At 48.7% G+C, this 19,508-nt stretch overlaps 2 protein-coding genes across 2 annotated transcripts in view; one reads left to right on the top strand and one right to left on the bottom strand.

Annotated features, from left to right (window-relative positions):
• CIB4 (calcium and integrin binding family member 4) overlaps positions 1-11,273 on the top strand; it is a 39,996-nt gene extending 28,723 nt beyond the window's left edge. The window contains exons 4-7 of the mRNA XM_081855072.1: positions 8,252-8,393; positions 9,875-9,984; positions 10,725-10,813; positions 11,071-11,273. Coding sequence (XP_081711198.1) covers positions 8,252-8,393; positions 9,875-9,984; positions 10,725-10,813; positions 11,071-11,092 — 363 coding nt within the window. The 3' untranslated portion in view covers positions 11,093-11,273. The remainder of the gene's footprint in view (positions 1-8,251; positions 8,394-9,874; positions 9,985-10,724; positions 10,814-11,070) is intronic.
• A 3,673-nt stretch (positions 11,274-14,946) lies between these two features.
• The window catches only part of CIMIP2C (ciliary microtubule inner protein 2C), a 30,549-nt gene continuing 25,987 nt past the window's right edge, over positions 14,947-19,508 (bottom strand). Inside the window, exon 4 of the mRNA XM_081855060.1 lies at positions 14,947-15,098. Coding sequence (XP_081711186.1) covers positions 14,954-15,098 — 145 coding nt within the window. The 3' untranslated portion in view covers positions 14,947-14,953. The remainder of the gene's footprint in view (positions 15,099-19,508) is intronic.

Below are 19,508 nucleotides of genomic sequence, written 5' to 3'. Positions count from 1 at the left end.
CGCTGCACTGTCCCTCCCCCAGATAGTCCCTCCCTCGCTCTCTCTCCGCTCCGCACTGCAACGCACGCCTGGCACCCTCCCCCTCCACAGTGGGCGGCGACCCGGCGGCTCAGATCGGATTCGCACTGCAGTGAGAGAGAGTGAGTGAGCCAGGTAGGGGCAGAGAGCTGCGAGTGCGAGCGCGCCCCCCCCCAAATGTTGCGCCCGGTGCGGCTGGCCCCCCCTGCACCCCCCACGCTACGCCACTGAATAAGACTGTCTTCCGTCACACACACACACAGGCATGTGATTTGCAACAATCTCATCTGCAGCATTGGAGGAGTGAAATACTAACAGCAGTTAGGTAAGGGGATGTGGAAGAAAGACCCCACCCACTAACCTTTGTGGGAATGTTGTGGATAGCAGGAGAGGATATATTGATTAAATATTATCCTTCCTCACTCACGCTAGTGAGTCTGTAGCAGAGTACATTCCCCTGTATATTGCAAGAAGCTGGTTGGTAGATTCGTTTGAATCTTTTGAATTAAGCAATCCAGTCTGGCTTGTCCAGATTGGATTGATTCTGGTAAATTCCCCGTTTATCCCTCTTAAAAAGAATAAAGACACAACAGTAGTAAGAAGTTTACTCACATTCAGTTCACAGTAGGTTCCCTGAAGGCATACTTTAGCCTGTAGTTACAGAAGAGAGTGTGAGTTTATTCCATGTGGGGATTGAGCCCATGTGCTGCTGGCTGAGGGCCAGCAGACAGCAAAAGTATCAGTATCAGAAGAGAAGATGGCTGCATGACCAGTCCTTTTATGGGGTCTGCCAGGGTCACGCCCATCTCCCTGGCCACATGCAGGGGGAAGATGCTCCAGACCAGGTGTGACAGGAGGTCCTCCTGGCTGGAGCAACATTCCCCTGCGTGTCCACTCTGGGCAAACAGGAAATGTTGTACTTGACTGCTACAGTGATGTTACATCCCACAACCTGGAGCAGGCATAGGCAAAGTCGGCCCGCCAGATGTTTGGGGACTACAGTTCCTATCACCCCTGACCACTGGTCCTGTTAGGTGGGGATCATGGGAGTTGTAGTCCCAAAGCATCTGGAGGGCCGACTTTGCCTATGCCTGACCTGGAGGACCCCATCCCTTAGTTGTAGCTCTTGCAACCTGGTTCCTTCCTTTTGGGATGCTGATGAAAACATTTGAGTGTCCAGCTAAGGTCACTGTCTTGCGAAGAAGAAACTCGCCTGACCAGTTCTGCAGCCTCCTCTCTTAGGTTCTGACCCTTACTGGGTGCAGGACTCACAGAATTGGAAGGGATCTCAGGGCATCATCCAGACTGACCCCCCCCCCACCAATCCACAAAATTAACAATAGATGTGATGCCTGGTGTCTCTTCCAGGAGGTTCTTCTGCACTTCAGCCCTTCAGCGAAAGCGGGGAGGGAAATGTGCGTGGTTGCGGCACAACCAGGGAAGGTCTCCTCCATTCCCTGCCTCTCCCCTTGGATGCCTTCTGCAGATCTCTCTGTGCCAAAGCTATTTAAGCTGTCAGGGAACATCCAGTTACTCCCCAGGGTTGGGGGGGGGGGAGAATGTGCTTTTGCTAGAATTGCATGAGGCTATTTTCCAGCATTTTGGGGTTGAGGCACTTTCCTTTAAAAATAAATAAATCGTAAAGGTTATTTTGCTTTGAACTTCATCCCATTTTGCTTGATTTCCTGCTGAGGTGGGAAAATGCATTGGCTCTGAAGTGAGATGCTCCTTTTTTTCTGCCCGGGGAGAAAATTCCCTCCCTCCCCAGAGTTGCCTAAACTAGCCTTTAAAAGGACGGGGCTCTGTGGTCTGGCAGGTAACAGGCATGATGATGATGATGATGATGATGATAGTTGTTGTTGTTGTTGTTGTTTAGTCGTTTAGTCGCGTCCGACTCTTTGAGACCCCCTGGACCAGAGCATGCCAGGCACTCCTGTCTTCCACTGCCTCCCGAAGTTTGGTCAAACTCATGTTTGTAGCTTCAAGAACAGCCTTCTTGGTGGTCCAGCTCTCACTTCCATACATCACTAATAATAATAATAATAATAATAATAATAATAATAATAATAATACCTTCCTACTTTTCAGCAGTGGAGTGGGAGCCTGTACCAAAAGAGAGAAGGGGTTTTTTCATCTAAAAAGAAGAACGAAAGAAGGAGACTGTTGGATTGGGCCAATGGTCCATCTTCTCCAGCGTCCTCTTCTCACTGTGATTTTATGTTTTAATGTATTATATACTTTGAGGTTAGCTGCCCTGAGCCCGGTTCTGGCCGGAGAGGGCAGGATATAGATAAAATTTATTATTATTATTAGTATTAGTATTAGTATTAGTATTAGTATTAGTATTAGTATTAGTATTAGTATTAGTATTAGTATTAGTATTATTATTCCAAGGCGTTTGAGAACCGAGGGACCACTGTGTTGGAGTTGGTTTTCTCTGGGCGATGTGAGATGGGCTGGAGGAAACCTCTTTGCTGATGGAGGGCTGCCATCTTCAGGAAACATGTTGCCATCTCAGGTGGCTTCCAGGGGCTTCGACCAGCATCGTGGGACCACAACTCCCGCCCGCCCCAGGCAACACAGAGTCGCCCCAAATTTCTGGAGGGGGCCCAGACTGGCAAAGGCTGGGCGAGAGCCATGCCAGTTCTTTTGGTGCGCCTGAGAAAGAGGCATTTCAAAGAGGCAACATGACAGAAGTTTGCAAAACTCTTTTTTTTTCTTTTTTAGGGGGAGAGGGGAAAAATGGGGGGGGTTGAATGAGGATGGTGTATTTTTGATAAGTTATGTTGAAATTCCAAATAATTTTTTTTAAAAAAAAATAAGAAGCAACAAAGGCAAAAGAAAAGATCATAGAATCACAGAGTTGGAAGAGACCACAAGGGCCATCGAGTCCAACCCCCTGCCAAGCAGGAAACACCATCAGAGCACTCCTGACATATGGTTGTCAAGCCTCTGCTTAAAGACCTCCAAAGAAGGAGACTCCACCACACTCCTGGGCAGCAAATTCCACTGTCAAACAGCTCTTACTGTCAGGAAGTTCTTCCTAATGTTTAGGTGGAATCTTTTTTCTTGTAGTTTGGATCCATTGCTCAGTGTCCGCTTCTCTGGAGCAGCAGAAAACAACCTTTCTCCCTCCTCTATGTGACATCCTTTTATATATTTGAACATGGCTATCATATCACCCCTTAGCCTCCTCTTCTCCAGGCTAAACATGCCCAGCTCCCTTAGCCATTCCTCATAAGGCATTGTTTCCAGGCCTTTGACCATTTTGGTTGCCCTCCTCTGGACACGTTCCAGTTTGTCAGTGTCCTTCTTGAACTGTGGTGCCCAGAACTGGACACAGTACTCCAGGTGAGGTCTGACCAGAGCAGAATACAGTGGCACTATTACTTCCCTTGATCTAGATGCTATACTCCTATTGATGCAGCCCAGAATTGCATTGGCTTTTTTAGCTGCCGCGTCACACTGTTGGCTCATGTCAAGTTTGTGGTCAACCAAGACTCCTAGATCCTTTTCACATGTACTGCTCTCAAGCCAGGTGTCACCCATCTTGTATTTGTGCCTCTCATTTTTTTTGCCCAAGTGCAATACTTTACATTTCTCCCTGTTAAAATGAATTCTTGGAGTAGAAGAGGACTCTCGATGGCTCCTAGCTGGGAGGTCTCTGTTCTGCCTCTGCGGTCAAGAGGCAGCAGTGCGTATGAATCCCAGTTGTGGAAACTGGAAGAGTTGCTCTGGTGTTTGATTTCCTGCTTCTCAGTTTCCCCACAGGAAGACAGCTGTCACCTGTGAGCCCAGGATGCTGACCTCATCTAGCAGCCTCCTCTTCTGCGCTTATGCTCAGCACCTCATAATGCACCTTGGCTAAATTGGTGGGTTGGGCTGAGTGGCTTTCCATTCTCGACTGAGCCTGAGTTCAAGAAGGACACTGACAAACTGGAACGTCTCCAGAGGAGGGCAACCAAAATGGTCAAAGGCCTGGAAACGATGCCTTATGAGGAACGGCTAAGGGAGCTGGGCATGTTTAGCCTGGAGAAGAGGAGGTTAAGGGGGGATATGATAGCCATGTTCAAAGATATAAAAGGATGTCACATAGAGGAGGGAGAAAGGTTGTTTTCTGCTGCTCCAGAGAAGCGGACACGGAGCAATGGTTCCAAACTACAAGAAAAAAGATTCCACCTAAACATTAGGAAGAACTTCCTGACAGTAAGAGCTGTTCGACAGTGGAATTTGCTGCCAAGGAGTGTGGTGGAGTCTCCTTTGTTGGAGGTCTTTAAGCAGAGGCTTGACAACCATATGTCAGGAGTGCTCTGATGGTGTTTCCTGCTTGGCAGGGGGTTGGACTCGATGGCCCTTGTGGTCTCTTCCAACTCTGTGATTCTATGATTCTATGAGCCTCTGACGCTTTGCTTCCTCCCAAAAATAAATGCCTCTCTTTTTTTTAACAGCACAGCCATCCTTTCCAGCGAAAGTAATGCACGCACGACACACTGTCCACGACTCTTTTGAAAGCACTTATTTTCCTTTCAGGAGGAACAATGGATATATTTTTCTCTCTCTCTCCCTCTCTCTTTTGCTGCTCCTGACTGTTCTGGGCTACGAGGTGGGATCTATTTTAGAGAGGCTTGATTTCCAGACCCTTGATCCTCTCGGTCGCCTTCCTCTGCACACCTTCCAGCTTGTCAACATCCTTCTTAAATTGTGGTGCCCAGAACTGGTATTTCAGTATTTCAGATATGGACTCACCAAGGCAGAACAGAGCAGGTCTATTATCTTCCTTTGGGACGCGGGTGGCGCTGTGGGCTAATCCACAGAGCCTAGGGCTTGCCGATCAGAAGGTCGGTGGTTCGAATCCCCACAACGGTGTGAGCTCCCGTTGCTCGGTCCCTGCTCCTGCCCACCTAGAAATTTGAAAGCATGTCAAAGTGCAAGTAGATAAATAGGTACCACTCCGGCAGGTGTTTCTGTGTGCTGCTCTGGTTTGCCAGAAGTGGCTTAGTCATGCTGGCCACATGACCTGGAAGCTGTACACCGGCTCCCTCGGCTAATAAAACGATATGAGCGCTGCAACCCCAGAGTCGGCCATGACTGGACCTAATGGTCAGGGATCCCTTTACCTTTACCTTTATGACTTCCTTAAATCTGGACCCTGGACTTCTGTTGCTGCAGCCTAGAATAGTATTTGCTGCTTCTTCTTTTGCTAATGCATCACACTGTGGGCTCATGTTAAGCTTGTGGTCTGCTAAGACCAGGGGCATCTCAAGGGGGTGCGGTCTGCCCCGGGTGTCATGCATGGGGGGGTGAAAATCCCCCCCAGGAGGATCGGTGTGGCGATGCTCGCACCTCCAGCGGGTGGATTTCCATGATTGGCACAATCGTCGTGGTGAAAATCCACCCGCTGATTGCGCAAATATTCCCGGCAATCATCCTGGCACCCCTCGGCGGATTTTTGCGATCTGTGGGCGTATGGCGTATCTTTTTCGCAGCGAACCCTCCCTAAAAAAAAGCTCAACAACTCTGGCCAACGTTCTCAAAATTTGCAGTTTTTCACACAGGGTACCACCTGACCTTGATATGCCTCTGGCAAATAATAACAATAACAACAACAACAACAACAATAACAATAATTTATTATTTATACCCCATCCATCTGGCTGGGTTTCCCCAGCCACTCTGGGCAGCTTCCAACAGAATATTAAAATACAATAGTCTATTAAACATTGAAAGCTTGGCTAAACAGGGCTGCCTTCAGATATCTTCTAAATGTCATATAGTTCTTTATTTCCTTGACATCTGGTGGGAGGGCGTTCCACAAGGTGGGCACCACCACCGAGAAGGCCCTCTGCCTGGTTCCCTGTAACTTGACTTCTTGCAGGGAGGGAACCGCCAGAAGGCCCTCGGATCTGGACCTAAGACCCCTGGATCCTTTTCACATGTGCTGCTGTCAAGCCAGGTACATGTGAAGAGGATACCAGGGTCTATGAGGTCCACAGGTTCCATTATGAAATCTGGGAGTTTCAGTCCCAAATGTCAGTGTGAAAGGACACACCTCTGGGAGCTGGGGGGAGCACACACAGACATGCTCTTGCCCTATAGCAAGCATCTGGGGCAGCCGAAGGAGGGGGCAGCGGTGGTGGAGGTTGGTGGGGCTGAGGTGGGTTGCAGACCCCCTCACTATGCTCCCAGCATCAGGCAAGGGTTATCGTCGGACTCTTCTGCGGCTTAAAGGAATTATCCAAGAGCCATTTATTCGCCTTTCCGATCTTAAATGCATCAATCGAGCGCTGGTTTCAAAAGGGCATTTCATAGACTGCGAGCGATAAGTCTGCATTTGGAGATTATCATATTACCCGGAGTGGAAATTTAATCTCCTTTGGACAAAAGGAGGCAGGGAGAAGAAGCTCCCTACTGCCTCCTGGTGGTAGGAGAGGGGTACTGCTTGGGATGGGGGGAGGGAAACTCAGAGGCCTTCGTTCAGTTAGTCAATTAACTAATTAATGAAGACGCTGCTTCAGATTTCAACAGGGATCTGCTAGCAGCTTGCAAATCCCAACAAAACAAAACCCCGCATGAGAAATACAAGTTCCACATTCAAAATAAAAAAAAATTACAACCATTATTGATTGATAATCTGCTTGCTTGAGCTCACTTAATAGAGCATGAGACTCTCTTTTAGAACACATATGTATTTATTATCTAAGCCCCGATAGCATCAATTCTTTCAATAACCCGTTGCTTATATTTCAAATCCTGCCTGTGACTTCATGTATGAATAATAGTTTGATAGGTAGTGGGTTGCCGGTGGCGCTGTGGTCTAAACCACTGAGCCTCTTGGGTTCACTGATCCAAAGGTCAGGGGTTCAAATCCCTGTGATGGTGGTGAGCTCCCGTTACTCGGTCCTTGCTCCTGCCAACCTAGCAGTTTGAAAGCACAAAGTGCAAGTAGATAAATAGGTACTGCTCTGGCAGGAAGGTAAACGAGATTTCCATGCACTCTGGTATTTGTCACGGTGTCCCGTTGCACCAGAAGTGGTTTAGTCCTGCTGGCCACATGACCTGGAAAACTGACTGTGGACAAATGCTGGCTCCCTCGGCCTAAAAGTGAGATGAGCGCCGCACCCCCATAGTCACCTAACCACCCAGGCATCCTTTACCTTTACCTTTTAACTTTGTGGTCTAAACCACTGAGCCTCTTGGGCTTGCCGATCAGAAGGGCAGTGGTTCGAATCTGTGCAGCGGCGTGAGCTCCCGTTGCTCTGTCCCAGATCCTGCCAACCTAGCAGCTCAAAAGCACACCAGTGCGAGTAGATAAATAGGTACTGCTGTGGTGGGAAGGTAAACGGCGTTTCCGTGCGCTCTGGTTTCCATCACGGTGTCCCATTGCACTAGAAGTGTCCTGCTGGCCACATGACCCAGAAAAGCCGTCTGCGGACATTAGCTGGCTCCCTCTGCCTGAAAACGAGATGAGCGCTGCAACCCCATAGTCGCCTTTGACTGGAGTTAACCGACCAGGGGTCCTTTAACTTTACCTTTTACCTAGTCCATCAATGGTCACCATTCTTCCTTAAACAATCCATCACAATGTCCTCTTCTTTTAACAATCAGTTTTGCCATTTCCACATACCGTATTTTTCGCCCTATAGGACGCACTTTTTCCCCTCCAAAAATGAAGGGGAAATGTGTGTGCATCCTATGGGGCGAATGCAGGCTTTCGCTGAAGCCTAGAGAGCGAGAGGGGGTCCCTCTCGCTCTCCAGGCTTCAGGAAGCAATCCACAAGCCTTGCAAGCCCGGCGGGAGGTCCCGCGGGCTCGCGAGGCTTGCAGGCAGCAGCCTGCAGCCCAAAAGCTTGGGGGACAGTGGGGAGGCGCAGCGCCGCCACCCCGCTATTCCCCGACCTGATCTGGAGGCTGGCGGCTGGCAAGCCGCTGCCCCACGGAGGCTAGAAAGGCTGTCCCTGAAGGCAGAAGAGGGAGACGGAGCGCTCCGTCTCCCTCTTCTAGCTTGGGGGTGGCTGCGCAAACCTGGGGGGGGGGGAAATAAATTTTTTCCCCTTGAATTCCCCCCCCCAAAACTAGGTGCGTCCTATGGGCCGGTGCGTCCTATAGTGCGAAAAATACGGTAGTTGAGGTCTGAACTTCTCAAGAAGGACCACTGCCTCCTTCACCAGCTTCTCCCTTGCCCTTGGGATGTGGGTTTCAGTTTATGCCAATCCCTCTTCATCTGTCCACACAGGTGAATCCATTCCGGGACCGGATCTGCAAGGTCTTCTCCACCGACGGCTACTTCACCTTTGAGGACATACTTGGGATGGCGTCCGTCTTCAGCGACCGAGCGTGCCAGAGCATTAAGATGGAGTATGCTTTTCTGATTTACGGTAGGGTGTTTCCCCCCGAATTCTCCTTGTGGCAACCGGGGTCCGAGGAATGCGGTCATCGCCCTTTGGGTGGGGTCAGGGTCGGATTTAGTTTTGATGAGGCCCTAACCTCCTGAAGGTAATGGGGCCCTTTATATTTCCAGCTGTCCTTTGTCAACAACAAATTGTTGCTGTTTTCATGTATTGAATATATGCTATATGAAAATTCCTTCCAGTAGCACCTTAGAGACCAACTACTGTAAGTTTGTTATCGGTATGAGCTTTCATGTGCATGCACACTTTTTCAGATACCAATGACAAACTTAGTTGGTCTCTAAGGTGCTACTGGAAGGATTTTTTTTTATTTTGTTTCGACTACGGCAGACCAACACGGCTACCTACCTGTAACTAGAAATATGCTATATGGTAATTTATGGACCTAACAGGTATCTCAAGCCATTTGCACATGTTGATTCTCCAGGTCGACAATTATGAAACCAATATCACAATATGGACTCAATAATAATAATAATAATAATAATAATAATAATAATAATAATAATTTATTATTTATACCCCGCCCATCTGGCTGGGCCTCCCCAGCCACTCTGGGCAGCTTACATAAAAACCCAAAATACAGTACAGTAAAATATCACACGTTAAAAACTTCCCTGAACAGGGCTGCCTTAAGATGTCTTCTGAATGTCAGGTAGTTGTTTATCACTTTGACATCTGCTAGAAGGGCGTTCCACAGGGCGGGCGCCACCACCGAGAAGGCCCTCTGCCTGGTTCCCTGTAGCTTTGCTTCTCGCAATGAGGGAACCGCCAGAAGGCCCTTGGCGCTGGACCTCAGCTTCCGGGCAGAATGATGGGGGTGGAGACGCTCCTTCAGATATACTGGGCCGAGGCCGTTTAGGGCTTTAAAGGTCAGCACCAACACTTTGAATTGTGCTCGGAAACATACTGACTCAACCCAGTTTGGGACAATATATTGCCCAGCCCTAACATCATGATTTGTGAAACCAGCGCTTGATTGATGCATTTAAGATCAGAAAGGCGAAAAAATGGCTCCCGGATTATTCCTTTAATCAAGATTTGTGTATGTGCAAAAATTACAATGCAGAGAAAACCGTGAAGCCAGCCCATGCCTCTACCTGCCTCCATCCTTATGTCAGACATCGCGATGTATCAGTACATTGCAATGTTTAGCTGGTGATACATCACTATTTTGAAAACCAGGTATCGCCCAATCCTAATGGGCACCTGTTTGCCTGCATGGCCAGGGGTAGCCATGCTTCTGAATCCCAGTTGCTGGAAACCACAGGAGGGGAGATGGTTGGCTTTGGGTGCTTGTGGGTTTCCCATAACGGGCATCTGGTCGGCCACTGTGAGAACAGGATGCTGGACTAGGTGGGCCATTGGCCTGATCCAGCAGCCTCTTCCAATGTTCCTACGTTGTGACCCATTCCACCCACACATTTTGCAACGCTTCCCTTGAGCAGATTTCAATGACGATGGCTTTGTTGACAAGGAAGACCTCCAGAACGTCATCCGCAGATCGATCAACAGGAGCAACCTCAGTGAGGAAGAGATCGCGTCCCTGGCCAACCATGTGCGTCTTGCCCCACTTCCCAGCATGCCCTTCCTTTTATGAGATCTCCAGAGACCTCGGGACAAGACGTTGGCCATGTTGGGTTGTCCCGCAATGGCCAAAGTAGGCCAAGGGGGGATGGAGGACACCAATTCCTAGTGCAGTGCTAGAGCAGAGCAAGCTTGTTTCATCCTTCCTCAACCTGGTACCCTCCAGATGTTTGGCACCACAACTCCCATCAGTCCGAGTCAGCTGGGCTCCTTGTCCTCTCCCCCACCAGCGCCAGTCACTATTGCACCCAACACCATGGCCCCAGGGGCTGTTGGGAGTTGTAGTCCATTTCTGACCAAGAAGATGCAGGTGGTCCTTGAGTTGCTGATTAAGAAGATGGAGGTGCAGAACAAGATGAAGGAGGCCAACTGGGAGAACTTTAGGTGTGGTCCTCAGTGCATGATATCTATGTGCTTTGAGGGCAGTGTTGGGAGGGATGTTCCAATCTCAAGACTGTGAGGCTATATATATTCTTCTATGAACTCACCCAGGCTCTGAGATCTTACATTTTTAAAAAATTTGGAGGGCACCAGGTTGGGGACAGCTGGCTTGCTCCATCCTTTGGCTAGCAAACAGGAGATGCTGATCTCATGTTCAGAGCCAGATGGTTTGGGGTGTAGGTCTCTCACACAGGGCATTCCTGTTGGCCGGGACACCTGTGTCAGGAAGGGGCAAGTGGTCTTCAAGGCAGACATTTCCGTTCCATGCAGGTCCTGGAGGAGGCTGACTTGGATAACGACAAGATGCTCTCCCTGGTGGAGTTTGAACATGCCATGACCAAGTCTCCAGACTTCCTACAGTAAGAGCCCTGTCAAAAACTCACCCGAGCCATCCAACCCTCTTCCCCATGGGCCCAGCTCCGAAATCCCCCTCCCGTACCTTAGTCCCCACCCCAAACTTTTAAAAACTGAGTAGGGCAAGCTTTCCATGACAGTCACCCTCCAACTTGAGGGTGGCGGTGACAATTGCCAGGGGACAGAGCTATTAAGCCCATCCCCACTATTCCTTGCCTACTATAAGGATATAATAGATTTATTGCACACCCTTCCCCCGCAGCTCTTTTAGGCTCTACTTCTAAGGAAGCGGCGGCAAGATGGCAGGGCACGATATCCAGACGGCACACAAGCCAAGATGCACAAAACCAACTCTTCCAGAGGAACGCTTCCATCACAGATATTTTTGTAGGGAAGGAACCCAGGCAGCAGACCTGTCTGTATATTTTGCAGGAGAATAAAATTTGACTGTTGAGGAAAGGCAAAGAGCATGGAGTTTCTGTGGGAATGTTCAGGGATGCAGGAGAGGATATATTGATTATAGCCTTTCCAACTTTTGTTAACAAGTTCACAATTTAGCAGAGTAATATTCCCCTTTTTAAACTCACAGCGGATGCGTTTGCTCAGGCTCACTAAAGCCTCTATAATAACTGTTTTGGTATTTCCCACTTATTCCCTCGTAAAAGATAAGACATGACACAGTCTTCTATAAAAATATAAAAAGAGTTTATGCACATTCTGTTCACAATCGGATCCCAGAAGGCAGACTTAGCCTAGAAAAGTAACATACACGTGGAAACTATCTCATAAGGAGACAGTCCCTTTGTCCTCTCTGGGCTGGAAGCATCTTAGGCTAAACAGATGTTGCTTCTTTGATGCATGTAGTCAGAGAGAGAGAGAGAGAGAGAGAGATGGCTGCCCTGCCCTGTGCTTTTGTCGTTACCTGCACAGGTGAGGCCACGCCCACCTCTAGTCCCATGCAGAGGAAGTCTGTCCCAGCCCAGAAGGAAACAGGAAGTTTACCTGCTGGCTGGACAAACATTCCTCCTCATGCGTAAACATGTTCACTCTGGGAATGTTGTACTTGACTGCTCTTGTGTTTCACATCCCACAGTTTCTCATATCTCCATCTTTTCCTCCCCATGGCAGTCTTGGAAAAGGGGGTGCCAAATACACTGGCTCCTGCTTACGAAAGGGAGGGGGGAATGGTAGGGTTGCCACCTTAGTTCTGGCAAAATGCAAGGCAGGGCAGGGCGGTGATTTTTCTTGTGAAATCCCAGAGTGTGGGAATTCCTCCACACCCATTTGCACCCTTAATTCTCTGCACAGCGAAATCTGTTTTGCAGATCAAGCGTTCCTGGTTATGCTCCCCGACCCCTATTCCAGTTCTGTTTTCCTTTTAAATGATTTTTATTACTTTTTTTTTTTAAAGATACAAAATTCTGCAAAATACAGTGTTCCCAAAAGGGATCTGATGGCAATATACCGAGTCCATGTACAATTACAGATCACTGTTGAAGAAATGCAGACATATAACGAAATCCAAATAAATAAACCGCAGGCATGTGAATGCGAGGAAGGTAGCGACAGGCGCTATTTTTGCATCGGCGTAATGGTTAGACAAGACAAGGTGACAAAACATGGACCCTATTATACCAAGGGAAAGGAATTAACATATTCCAATGCCCTGATTCGCTATATCAGCCATATTTGATTATGGGCCGAGCGAAGTCCTTGTTCTTCTCTACTTACAAAAGAAATAAAATCAGGCAAAACAAGTATGAAACAATCCTTTTTCCTTTAGCTCCCAAAGACTCTCCGCTTATTAGCTGGTTTTTCCAGCAAGGCACTGCAACTCTAACCCTATAGTAACCCTAACCCTATAGTAAGATTGGCCCCATCTCATTCCCCCGTCATCTTGGTTCTTTGGGCTGCACAGAATCATGTTTGGCTGCAATATCCAGGAAAGGTCTCACCCAGACTTCCTTTTGTGCAATGATTCTGGCCATAGGTCTGTGCTTTAAAGCATCATGTCCAAACGCTGAATTTTTTTTGGCCCCAGGGATTTCCCCCAGGACTTTCCCGCCAAATTGGAGCAAACAGCCATTTGCAGAAAACTCAAAGTGTGAGGCAAAAAGGAAGAGTGGATGAGCCCTCTCTTACGATAACTTTTACAGCAGACGGAATGCCTAGCGTTAAGTTATTATCGACTGGTGATCTCATTAACCCAGAAGGAAGGCAGTTCAGCCATTCGCACAAGATTATCTATCTCCATGAGGATTCAGAGTGTGCAGGGTTCCAGGCAAGCAACTCAGCTAAATCTTTGCAAGCTCACTGCCCCTGCCCGCCAGGCACTTGTTTGGACTGGATAGTGCCCATTCTGGAAAGTGGAGATGAGGTGGTGTTTTGCTGATTGGTGCATAAGGAGAACGGACACCCTCGGGAGCGGACTGTTCTTTGATGGAGGTTTTTCAACAGAGGTCGGGTGGCCATCTGTTGGGGGTTCTTTAGCTGAGATTCCTGCATCGCAGGGGGTTGGACTGCGATACGGTAATCTTTATTGTCATTGTCCCATACAGAACAACGAAATTGAAAAAGTCTAGATCAGACATTCAAAAACCAACAAGCCTGCTATCCCAGCTATCCCAGCCTGGTTAGCCCCCTAAAAACTCTGATACCCCATAATTAAATACAATATACTTCCATAGAGACTACCTTACACTGTGTTTAAAACCAAAATCACATTTGGCTAGAAACTGTTTCTCAGGAGGCTAGTCCTAGTCTTTATAACCCTGGACCTTCTTCCAGAAGGCAGAAGCTGGAAGAGATCATTTCCGGGGTGCGCACTATCCTGCGCTATCTCTGCAGCTTTCTTATGGCACCTGGAAGCGTAGAATTTGATCCAAGGTGGGAAGAGTGCACCCAATTATTCTCTCCGCAGTCTTTACAACCCTGGACAGCATTGGTTTTTCCCTGACCGTGCAGCTCCCAAACCACACACACAGACCATAAGTTAATACATCCTCAACAGTACAATGAGAAACAGTGAGAGATTGTTTTTCTGGGGGACTCTCAGACTAGAGGACCTTTGGGGGTCCCATCCAACTCTACCATTCTAAGATCAGAAGAGCCCTGCAGCTGGATCAGACCAAAGGCCCATCTGGTCCAGGATCCTCTTCCCCACGGTGGCCGAGCAAACGCCTCTGGTTGTCACACACAAGACATGCTCACAGGAGCGCACTCCCGCTTTTGTTTCCCAGAAACTGATCTTCATATACCCCTTGTGACCAGAGGCCACCGATAGCCTCTAGCCAATTCCTCCAGGAATCAGTCTAATTCCCCTTTAATGGCATCCAAGTCGGTGGTCCATAGTCTCATCTCACACCCGCCAACGTTTTTCTCTGATGAAAATTGGGACGTCCTAAGCAAAAGTGACGCGGGTGGTGCTGTGGGGTTAAACCACAGAGCCTAGGACTTGCCAATCAGAAGGTCAGCAGTTCGAATCCCCGCAATGGGGTGAGCTCACTTTGCTCGGTCCCTGCTCCTGCCAACCTAGCAGTTTGATAGCACGTCAAAGTGCAAGTAGATAAATAGGTACCACTCTGGCGGGAAGGTAAACGGTGTTTACGTGCACTGCTCTGGTTCGCCAGAAGCGGCTTAGTCATGCTGGCCACATGACCTGGAAGCTGTACGCCAGCTCCCTTGGCCAATAAAGCGAGATGAGCGCCGCAACCCCAGAGTCGTCCACGACTGGACCTAATGGTCAGGGGTCCCTTTACCTTTAAGCGAAAGTGAGGTTTTCTGGGATCAAATCAGAAACCGGGACGGCTTCTGTAATTCCAGGGCTGTCCCTGGAAAACAGGGGCAACTGGAGGGTCTGGAATCTTCTGCTAGTCAATCCCGCCGTTCAACTATTTGCCGTGTCTGGGATGCAAACAACACAGTAGACCGTACAAAAACGGAGGCTTGCATAGTGTGTCTGAGGGATGGCGGGCGGGGGAATTTAATCACTGGGCGATGCCCCAGAAGTTCATTTTTTATGGGATGCAACTTCCCCCAGGTATTCCTGGGGCAACATGATATGGGAGGACAGGAAGAGAAAACCCAGTTCTTATGATCTTCCGTTGCCCAACTCTGACGTCTGTACCAACAAAGGCGGTCTCTGCTCAGGCCCTGTATTCGAAATAGCTGTCTCGGACTTCTCTCTCTTGCGAGGTCACCCTCTTCCCTGACGGGAAAGTCTGGTATGTCCGCAGGTTCTCCGGAGACACGCGATGGAGGTGCCACAAAGTTTTGGCGCTCAGCGGCGGGCTGGAGGTCAGGGGGAGAACAAGCACAAAATGGGAGAGATGGGTTACATGGCTGATGGCTGAGAGTTGAACGCAGAAGGGATAATAATAATAATAATAATAATAATAATAATAATAATAATAATAAAATCAGTTCAAATCAAATTAATGGCAACCATTGGGCTAGAGTTCTGTGAGGATCACAGAAGGAGGGGGCAGACTGTGCCTTGGCCAAAGGCCAGGTGGAACAGCTCTGTCTTGCAGGCCCTGCAGAAAAATGTCAAGTCCCGCAGGGCCCTAGTCTCTTGTGACAGAGCGTTCCACCAAGTCGGGGCCAGTACTGAAAAGACCCTGGCCCTAGTTGAGACCAATCTAACCACCTTGTGACCTGGGACCTCCAAGGTGTTGTCATTTGTGGACCTTAAGGTCTCGCCGCAGCATTCTGCACCCGCTGGAGTTTCTGGGTCAGTCTCAAGGGCAGCCCCACGTAGAGTGAGTTACAATGATCAAGTCTGATGATGGTGTTATAGGAATTCTAATGTCTTACGTATATAAAATGAATGTTCATAAATGTTCAAGGCAAACACATACATAAGTATATAAACCACGTGTCTGAAACAGTACAGGAGAACAATCCTGAAGCCATTTTGACTCTCCCAAAGTGACCTCAAATGTTTCTCTGCAAGGAGGAAGGAAATGGGGAAAGCTTTCCATTTGTCTTTGGACTGTAGGGTCTTTGGACTGTAGGGGCTTACGCCTCCCTGTAAATACAGTCTGGCAAGTATTTGTTCACACTATCAATGTGCGTAAGAGATATAATAGTGGGAAGAAGAAGAAGAAGAAGAAGAAGAAGAAGAAGAAGAAGAAGAAGAATTCATTTATTATTTATTCCCCGCCGATCTGGCTGGGTTTCCCCAGCCACTCTGGGCAGCTTCCCACAGAATATTAAAAACACATTAAAACATCAGACATTAAAAACTTCCCTAAGTAGGGCTGCCTTCAGATGTCTTCTGAACCTCAAATAGAGATTTAGGAAGTATTGACCATCTCCAAGGAATGGCCAAAGGCAATCAGATAAGGCATTATCAGGTATCCTGGCAGACAGGAAAGAAGCAACACACTCAAATTTCTGCTGGGGAACACCTCCTTCTGTGATGTATGTATGATGTTTTGGGGGGCAGTCTTGAGCTTCAGGGGAGACAATTTCAATAGTCTATATAAGGGCTTGCGCACCATTGTTCTGGGTTCCTCCTCCCTCCTGCGTGTGGGGAGTGAGGACCCTGTTGCAACGGTTTAATAAAGATCAGGCTTACTAGCTGCTTTGTTTCTCAATATACTCTGGTTCTTGGGAGGAAAGCAATGACAAACCTAGACAGCATCTTAAAAAGCAGAGACATCTCCTTGCCAACAAAGGTCCATATAGTTAAAGCTATGGTTTTCCCAGCAGTGATGTATGGAAGTGAGAGCTGGACCATAAAGAAGGCTGATCGCCGAAGAATGGATGCTTTTGAATTCTGGTGCTGGAGGAGACTCTTGAGAGTCCCATGGACTGCAAGAAGATCAGACCTCTCCATTCTGAAGGAAATCAGCCCTGAGTGCTCACTAGAAGGACAGATCCTGAAACTGAGGCTCCAATACTTTGGCCACCTCATAAGAAGAGAAGACTCCCTGGAAAAGACCCTGATGTTGGGAAAGATGGAGGGCACAAGGAGAAGGGGACGACAGAGGACGAGATGGTTGGACAGTGTTCTCAAAGCTACCAGCAAGAGTTTGACCAAACTGCGGGAGGCAGTGGAAGACAGGAGTGCCTGGTGTGCTCTGGTCCAGGGGGTCACGAAGAGGAGGACACAACTAAACGACTAAACAACAACAACAACATACTCTGGTTGGCAGGGCCATCTTAAGCATATCCAGCGCCATGGTGCAAAGCTCCCTCTGGCACACACACACACACCCTCCGGTTTCCCAGAGTTTTTTTAGGGAGGGCAGTGCTGCTGGCGGGGCTGGAGGAGGCGGGCAGCGGCTGGAGGGCGGCTCCTCCGGCGGGGAAGAGGCAGAGACTGGACACGGCGCCTCCCGGCTCAGCTGGCCGCTTTGTGCCGCGGTGGCCACGGCAGACGGATGCTCTGGTTGCTACGCTGCTTCGGCGCAGCATGGCGGGGGTGGGCGAGGGCGGAAAGCTGATGCTGGGAGGTGCAGCATCCAGCCTCTGCCTCTTTCCTGGTGCCCTCCAGAACTTGGCGCCCTGGCGCCCTGCACCACTAGCCTCTATGGATAAGAAGCCCTTGCTGGTTGGCCTCTGTTGTTTTCTCCTTCCGATAGGGAACCTAAAAAAGGACTCTATGTGGGCTCTTGGATATCCCATAAAGGAAAAATGAACAGTTTTTTCTTATACCAATGGGAATCCCAGATAAGAACTTCATCTGTGCCCCTGGAGGTTATGGTGGAATATTCATTCCAGCCTTGGATTTTTAGTTTTTGCATACCTATATCACTCATGTTAAGAAAGACCAACACACATACACAAACACACAAACACACACACACAATTGGGGTGGGGCGGGGAAAACGGTCAACACCCCCATAAGAAAACTGTGATTTTTCTAACAAAGTAAATAAATCAACCTTTCTATTGACAGCATGCCCTTTTTAATACCATAGTAGTTTAGGATGCCTCTTTCCTAGAGATTATCAGAGTCTGCAGAAATCAAACTTTTTCATAGTGTTTCAATTCATAACTTGGAAAAGATTTATTGAGGAAGGATTGCCTAAAGCTGCCCTAAGTTCCCTTGGCGGTATAAATGCAAAGAAATACTAATAAAGAACAGTTTCCATAGGGAGAAAACAAAACGTGCCACAGAAGTTCTCGTTCTCAAATTGAAAAGCAAGACGTAAATACCTGAAATAAATCTTGTATGCTCTGAAAAAAAGAAAAGAAAGAAAGAATGACCTCAGTTGGAGCTCCCTAAACTTCAGGGCACTTAAAATTAAGGCTGGGGACCACACAATGTGCAACTGGATTCAAAATGGATTATCAGGCTAATAGGCTCAAGCTGCAGATGGGTAGGTTTGCCAACTTCCATTTTGGTTTCTCATTCTGGCTTAAATCCACCTCTTCTCGGCCTCCATTGCATCGGCTAGCTCTCGCCTGGCGCAATTATTTAGTATAATTCGGTCTTTAACGTCCCTCGAAGGACAGCCAAATTTAAATAACAATTTGACACACAGCTGTGAGGCATTTGAGAGCTTTTTTGCGGAGAAGGTCCTGTTGCTCCGCCATGACCTCCCTGCCAATTTGGATACAATAAAAGAACTGGAGGCCCCTCGACTGTCCTCAGGTCCAGTATTGGACCACTTTGACTGGATATCCCCAGCCGATGTGGACAGACTCCTCCGAGCTGGAAAGCCCACCACCTGTCCTCTTGACCCGTGCCCGTCTTGGCTGATTAGAGCGTGTCCAGACGAGGTGCGGGCCCCCCTGGGGGATATCATCAATTTGTCCCTTGGCACCAGGATATTCCCAGGGGAACTGAAGGAGGCAGTGGTGCGCCCACTTTTAAAGAAAACATCATTAGATCCCTTAGATCTATCCAATTACCGCCCGGTTAAGAGTCTTCCATTCCTGGGTAAGGTGATTGAGAGAGCGGTTGCTGAACAGCTTGGTAGGTTTCTGGATGAAACATCGGCTCTGGATCCATTCCAGTCCGGCTTCCACGCTGGTCATGGGACCGAGACAGCTCTGGTCGCCCTAACAGATGATCTCCGCAGGCAGCTGGATCGAGGCGGGTCGGGGCTGCTGATTCTTCTAGACCTGTCAGCAGCTTTCGACATGGTCGATCACGAACTCTTGGACCACCGCCTTGCCGACGTGGGAATCCAGGGCACAGTCCTTCAATGGCTGCGCTCATTTCTCTCTGGTCGGGGACAGAGGGTGGCACTTGGGGGGGAATTGTCATCCCGCCACTCCTTGGTGTGTGGAGTGCCCCAGGGTGCGATACTCTCCCCGATGCTTTTCAACATCTTTATGCGCCCCCTCGCCCAGCTTGTCTGGAGTTTTGGGCTGGGCTGCCATCAGTATGCTGATGACACCCAACTCTATCTGTTGATGGATGGCCATCCTGACTCGGCTCCAGACACGCTGGTCAGATGCTTGGAAGCTGTGGCTGGATGGTTATGTGGGAGCCGGTTGAAGTTAAATCCTTCGAAGACAGAGGTCCTCTGGCTGGGACGGGACGATATGGGATTGGGGGAGCAACTACTATCTCTTGCGGGGGCTCAATTAGTGCCAGCACCGTCGATTAAGAGTTTGGGTGTAGTCTTCGACACCTCCCTCTCCATGGAGGCGCAGATTGCAGCTATAACAAAGGCGGCATTTTTTCATCTCCGCCAAGCTAAGCAGTTGGCTCCTTACCTCTCTCGCCCTGACCTAGAC

The sequence above is a fragment of the Podarcis erhardii genome (assembly GCF_964252035.2).
Source record: "Podarcis erhardii genome assembly, chromosome: 3".
In the NCBI taxonomy this organism is placed as follows: Eukaryota; Metazoa; Chordata; class Lepidosauria; order Squamata; family Lacertidae; genus Podarcis; species Podarcis erhardii.
The sequence above is the reverse complement of the archived record's forward strand: the minus strand, read 5'-3'. Positions and strand labels throughout refer to the sequence as shown.